Source organism: Microtus ochrogaster, chromosome 7 (genome assembly GCF_000317375.1).
Source record: "Microtus ochrogaster isolate Prairie Vole_2 chromosome 7, MicOch1.0, whole genome shotgun sequence".
In the NCBI taxonomy this organism is placed as follows: Eukaryota; Metazoa; Chordata; class Mammalia; order Rodentia; family Cricetidae; genus Microtus; species Microtus ochrogaster.
Window position 1 is genome coordinate 73,429,123 of NC_022014.1, and position 6,892 is coordinate 73,436,014.

At 44.6% G+C, this 6,892-nt stretch overlaps 1 protein-coding gene across 1 annotated transcript in view; it reads left to right on the plus strand.

Annotated features, from left to right (window-relative positions):
• The window catches only part of Map2k6 (mitogen-activated protein kinase kinase 6), a 126,559-nt gene that overhangs the window by 83,064 nt on the left and 36,603 nt on the right, over positions 1-6,892 (plus strand). The window contains exon 2 of the mRNA XM_013347597.2: positions 3,891-3,957. Coding sequence (XP_013203051.2) covers positions 3,891-3,957 — 67 coding nt within the window. The remainder of the gene's footprint in view (positions 1-3,890; positions 3,958-6,892) is intronic.

The window sequence follows — 6,892 nt, forward strand, 5'->3', positions numbered from 1 at the left end:
CACACACACACACACACACACACACACACACACACACACACACACACACTGATGAAGCAAGGCTGTTTGTTTTGTTCAGTCAGGCGGGCCCCTCTTTTCCAGTCTGCACCAAGAAAAGAAAACATAAAGAAATATACAAGATTCTGAGAAGTCTTGTTTTTCTGTCCCCATCTAAGGTAAAGACTATTTTCCGACTTTAAACCATTTCTGGTTTGGATTTATCAAGGGAAAGGTCCATTAACGTTCTTGGCCACTTAACTTTGTTATCCCTATCTCTCCTTCCCATTAATGGTTTTCCACCCTAGCTCGCTGTGTTAAATGTTAGCATGAGGTGTTGGCAGCCTCTTTGAGGAAACAGATTGCCCTGAAATAAACACAGCTGGAAACCGACCACCTATTGTTTTTCTTTCTGTTAGGAAATGAAAGAGCCATTTATCAAAAGGCTAAAGAACCGGGCTCCCAGGGTTACTTCAGGGATTTCTAACTACAGGGCTGCCTAATGAGCAATGCCACCCCTGGGTGTCTGAATGGGCCAGCTAACCTTCCCCCTCCCCGAGCGAGCAGCTTCCATTGCCCAGGAACAATGAACTCACCAAGGCTTTGCTACCACACAAGAGCAGGAGGTGGAATCTGCTCTGCTTGCTTCCCGCTGAAGTGTGCCGGCTTTGGAGCTCAGGAAGGGATGAGTTCTGTTGGGGCTGCTTCTGGAGCCTCTGTGTTTGCAGCTTTCAAAACCTCCTGGGAGATGCTGAAGCTTCTGGAGATGGAGAAGTAAGTCCAGGAAGGTCATGGATATGTGTATGGTCCTCGCGTTACTTGATTTACATCCTCAAGGAAAGAGGACATTTTTTTTTTCTAAGTGACATTTGGCTGGGGTTCTGAATCTCCTGAGGTTTATTCTTGCTGTCCTGGAGTTGAATGTTTTGAAATTTTATACTTATGCAAATGTTGAACACCATGAAAATCTCTAACATGTAGATAGTCAGGGGTCAGATCTGGAGATGAGAGGCTAGTAATTTCAGTCAGAGGCCGCCAATCACCAGTTCTGGGGCAGAGTGATGTGATGTGGGGTGGGGTGATGGGGTGTACATGGAAGATGGGGGAGAGCCAAGGAAAGACTGTATTATTGTCTTGGTCATTTCTTGTTTGTTTCTGTCCTCAGAAGTCTCTCTCCACCCTTTCTCTTCCTCCATCCTTTGCTTTGCTGTCTTTGGATAGATGTTTTGCTAATTTATTGTGTTAGGGTGGCATAACTAGTTGCTGCTAAGAATTCCTCCAGATGCATTGTGCTTTTTAAATGGAGATTCCTCCCCCCTCCCCTCCAAAATCAGTGATCTGGCTTCACCACACCTGTCAGATAGGAACCCAGTTAGGAATGAGGAAGAGTAGCTTCGGGAGCCCTTATCACAGATAAACTATTTTATTTTACTTTTGTTTTATTTGAGAAAACGCTAAGGTGCTATTTGTTGGGGTTTTTTCGGTCCCCTCTCTGCTTGTAGTGCTAACCATTTGTCATGGTTTGAAGTGGAGCATCTTGTTCCTGGCTGGAGTGACTCTTTAAGCAGCGTCTCCTGTCTGTGTGGCTGAGATTCATGGAGGAGACTACTTACAGTTAAACCATGCATCTGTTCGTCAGACTCAGCACCCGGCAGCACAGGGAAAAGTCCTATCCATTGTCAGTCCACTTTGCATTGAGCTGATTAACTTCACAAATAAGTGGCCTCTGAGATTCGGGAGAAGGGAGGAGTAATGGTGTATACTGATTCTTCTAGAAGGGATAGTTGAAAACCTATTTACTGAAGATGTCTGCCAAAGGCTTTCTGTGTTGATTATTGACTAGTTTTGTCTTCATATTGCTTGCTGAATTGATCTAGATACTGAATTTCTAAAGAATAGATTAAAAAGCTCATTTATACATAATTTTAGGGTTCTGATAACATAAGGCAGTTTTATTCATGGATTTCTTACTCTTTTTTTAAAAGATTTATTTATTTATTATGTATACAGTGTTCTGTCTGCATGCATGCCTGCAGGCCAGAAGAGGGCACCAGATCTCATTACAGGTGGTTGTGAGCCACCATGTGGTTGCTGGGAATTGAACTCAGAACCTCTGGAAGAGCAGTCAGTGTCTTAACCTCTGAGCCATCTCTCCAGCCCCCATTCTTATTATTTTTATTGAAACGAGACATAGAGATATTTTCTCTGTATGTTCATAATGAAAAGGTTCTTTGGATAGCTCATATATTTTCATATTTTTTCATATGCCCTGTCTGGTTTGATTCTTGCATTTGGTTCAGAGAAGTAAATATCAATGTTTTTTCTGGATTTTACAGCCAAGGGAGACTGGGAGTCAAAAGCCAGGATAGGGGCTGGGGAGATGGCTCTGTGGGTTAAGGGCACTGTCTACTCTTGTGGAGGATCCAGGTTCTATTCCTAGCACACCCAGGGTGACTCACAGTAGTCTATAACTGCAGTTCCAGGGGGCGCAGCATGTTTTATCCTCCTCAGACACGGCATGCATGTGGTACACAGACACACATGCAGGCAAACACCCATATACATTTTAAAACATCTTTTGGAAAGAAATGAGTCTGAAAGTCACTTGTGGTAAGAGAAACAACCTGACAGCTCTTAAAAATCACAACCCCTTGTCCCCCATCCCACTCCCCGGCCATGTCTGTACTCTCGGCCTTATAGAACAGTGGGAAGAACTCCACATCGGGTGTCAGGAGACCTCCACACAGATGCTAATGAGGCCATTGCTGACTCTGGTGTTGAACAGGTCACTAAGCTCTTTGGGGCATTTTTTGCACATAGAGTATTTTGTTTCCTTATGCTGTTCCTTAGGGTCTACTAGGATCTCATCCAGAGCTTGTCTTAGCTTGGATGTGCCCACTTGAAGTACAGAGAAGAGATGAGGAAAGAAGCGAGACTTGTAGGCATTGTGTCCAGCTCGGCTTTGGGTCCTCCCACCAAGTGCAAAGACCTGGGATCTATGCATAAGTAGAATCTGCTTCCTGAGCTGTCATGTCCCAGTCTGTTCTTTTTGAATCATCGGCAAAGGCGCTTGAGCCAAACTCTCCTGTAATTTTAGCCTAGAATTGAGTAGCGTCAGGCTACATTCCCATCTGGACCCCAAAAGAAATGATAACCTGGCACAAACCCATCTGTCATCCTAATCCTTGTCAGAGCATAGCAGACATATCGCTGCACACTTCGGGAGTTAAGTCAGATGCTTTCTCTTCCGGTTTTCAGCCTCTTGTAGGTAGCCGAGGAATGAGTAAAGGCAGAGCAGCCTAGAAGTGGTGTTGTTGTTTTATTTTGTGTATCCATTCCCATGGATACACTAACAACTGCTCAACTTAGAAAGCTGTAGGATCGGGATGACGCCATTTGATTGACATTAAAACAGAAACAAGAGGACAGCAACCCCAATACCCCGCCAGTGTCATCCGCCATCATGATTACTGCATAAAAGAACAACCAAGGAAGCTAACATGGCAGTTTCTCAGAGGGGAGAAAGGATCCACCTTCTTAGCCACAGAGTTGGCAATTCTTCAGTGTCGAAGCCCTGGTCTTGCGCGGGGATAGGCAAGTGTTTGGCTAGTGAGCCACAGTCCCAGCCAGAATTAACATTGTCACCTTGACGTGCACTTTGGGTCTACGGCAATGCCGTTTCCGGTCTCAGCCCACCTTTCATTTGAGAAGCCGCCCGACACCCTGGCCCCTGTCGCTTGCTGGTTGCTTCCCTTGCAAGTTGTAATCTGAACTGGGAGAGGCGAGCAGGTGTCTGTGATGACTTTTTCCATCTGCCCGGAAGTCTCTGCCTGCCCTTGCTCTTTTACAACAAAGCAGATACTGACTTGTTCCCCTTATGTCCTTCCCCATAGGCAAGAAGCGAAACCCGGGCCTTAAGATTCCGAAAGAAGCATTCGAACAACCTCAGACCAGTTCCACGTAAGTCATGAAGAGAAGGGTTCCATTCTGGATACTTGTATTTTACATGCTTGCCGTGGTGTGTGTGTGTGTGTGTGTGTGTGTGTGTGTGTGTGTGTTGGGGGCGGCAAGGATTCAGTGTTGAACTCGTGCACGAGGTTTTGACTTTGTGCATGGTTGTTAGAAGGAACAGCCCTTGGAGAGGAAAGTCGTTTGCTTGCTCTTCTGAGATCTGAAGCAACCAGGCTGTAAGTCTGCATTGCTCTGTAGCTTTGAAGTCAGTGTCTCAGATTGCTGGCTGAGTGAGAGCTACATGCCACGTGGTAGTTGAGATCCTATATAAACCCAGCAACCTCCCCGGGTGTGGACTGTCTCTACTTTTCCCTGTAGATATCAACGAACAGAGAGATAAATCTATGAATATGTGGGGGAAATGGAGTTGAAATGGGAGGATGGTATGTGATGAGCGCCTGCACTTTGACACTTAATCCTGAATTTTTAATCCGAATGCAAGGTGAGCTAAAGGGATGCTTCTGTATTAGCTGAAGCTTTGGCCCAAAGCCCTTAGTGAGCTCAAATCCTCTTGTATGTCTGTGAGGTTGGCTGGGTTGCTCCCCTCCCTTCCAGCTGGAGGGCCAGGAACCAGTCTGCTCACGAGGAGTGGGGAATCCAGGACGAGAAACCACAGCAGAGATCCTAGAGTGGCAGAGAAAGTACGTACAGAGAGAGAACCCTGAGTCTTTAGGTCTTCAGTTCGCTAGGCCTCCTGGTAAAGGGAATTTTGTCTTAGCTGTCATGCATCTGACAGACAGAGCAGCCCCTAGTGTTGGGATGTGCTCATGAAACAACCTATTGTCCGGGACAGAGGCCCTGGAGTCCAAGCAGCAACAGAGACTCTCTAGGGTAGCCGAAAGACTGGAGTCAGTTGGAATGTTCTTTTTATGAAGATCTGTGGGAGGAAATTCTTCCCCTACCTACATGAATATTGGGTTTGTTGGAAGGGGATTTTTGTCTGCATGATCTGGGGTTCTCTCCAACTGTACATGTGAAAACTGTGTGATACTGTTACTATTTTTTTTAGAATTTCTCTCTTTTTTTAATATTTATTTATTATATATACAATATTCTGTGTACATGTATGCCTACAGGCCAGAAGAGGGCACCAAACCTTATTACAGATGGTTGTGAGCCACTATGTGGTTGCTGGGAATTGAACTCAAGATCTCTGAAAGAGCAGTCAGGGCTCTTAACCACTGAGCCATTTCTCCAGCCCCCTCTCTCTGGTTTTTAGAGAGCTTACAGTAAAACATGAAGCCTCCTTATGCTAGTCTGTGCAGAACTGTATGGGAGACACTTTGAAATAATTATAGGCATAGGGGATTGCAAAGAAATGTGCAGAAAAGCCCAGTGTGCGCGCCCGCCTGCTTGTGGAAGTCAGAGGGAGTCAGTTCTATTCTCTCTGCACCATGTGGCTCACAGGTACTGAACCCAGGCCCCCAGGCTTGGCAGCAAAGACCTTTCTCCACTGAGCCATTCCTCTGGCCCCGTGATTGGCTTCTGAGTTATGTATTGTGTGCACAAGAACTTTCCCAGTTATCTCTTATGGAAATACTTCTTTTAACATGGAATTCGTACTTTTCATTCTTTCTTTCATCAGGAAAGAAAAAAAAAACTAGGCAGAACAATTTGACTTTGATGGAATACTATTTATTATTCTTCCTACAGATTCTGCTTCTGGTACCACATTTAAGAATGCTTTTTTTTTTTTTTTTTGCCTTAGGTCCTGAAGATTTTCAGTGTCTTGTGTAGAAATTTCAGCCTAAGAGGCATTTGGAGTTAAGTTTTTGTACAGCATATGAAGCACTGAGGGTTCCAGTCATAGTTCAGTTTGCTGCTGACTGTCTCTCCCCCATGGAATTGCCCTTGCCCTTTCCCCTTGTCTAGTGCTAGTTGCGCATAGTCGCTTTGAACCATGTCTGGATTTCCTGCTCTGTTCCATTGATTTATGGGTCTGCTCTTCCTCCAGGCTCCCACTGTCATGATTACTGCCACAGGGAATGGACATGGCTTCTTCCACTTTGTTCTTTTTGAAAATCAATTTTATTATTTTTTAGGCTTTCGCATATGTATGCACATGTATTCCAAAGTTATGTTGGCCCTTGAAAGAGCCTATTCTTTTTTCTTGTTAGTTTTAGAATAAACTTGTTCTTGTCTGCAAAGATACTTTCTAATGTTTTATTAAGAGTTGAGTTTAACCTGGAAGTCAATGGAGGGAGAAAAGATTTCTTTTGTTATGCCCAAGTTTCTGACCCCCAAATGAATTCATGGAGCTGGATTTCTGATACAAATTACATGAGGATTTTTAATTCATACTCAAGTTTGGACCAACACCTTTCCAGCACCCCAGCATGGTGGGTGCAAAAAGTGTGGCAGGGAGCACTGGGAAGGTAGAACTTTTAAAGGGGAAACACCGTAATCAGGGAGTTCATGTCCTGTCATCTCAGGATTGGGCAATGAGGCCATAGGATAAGGTAGTTTCTGAAACCATTGGTCAGTTTTGGGGGCATGAAAACCTAACAAAGAGCCATAAATTACTGACAAGGTGTCTTCAAGGACACGATGCCTCCCAAGAACATCTGGACCTCGTTAAATCTTATGGCCCCGCTCCCTAGCTCCTTAATTGGCTATTTTTAGGATGTCTGTTTAAATTTCTGCTATCACTGCACATTTCTGGAGCTGAGATCTGCCCACCCCACATCTCATTATACGGCTTAAGATGAAGCCCCTTCTTTCAAATGGAGTTTGCAAAATCAGGTCTTCATACTTTTACATTGGGTCATTTTAAATTCATATAGGAACAGAATACATTTCTCTAGGTATATAGGTTTCCTTCCTTCCTTCCTTCCTTCCTTCCTTCCTTCCTTCCTTCCTTCCTTCCTTCCTTCCTTCCTTCCTT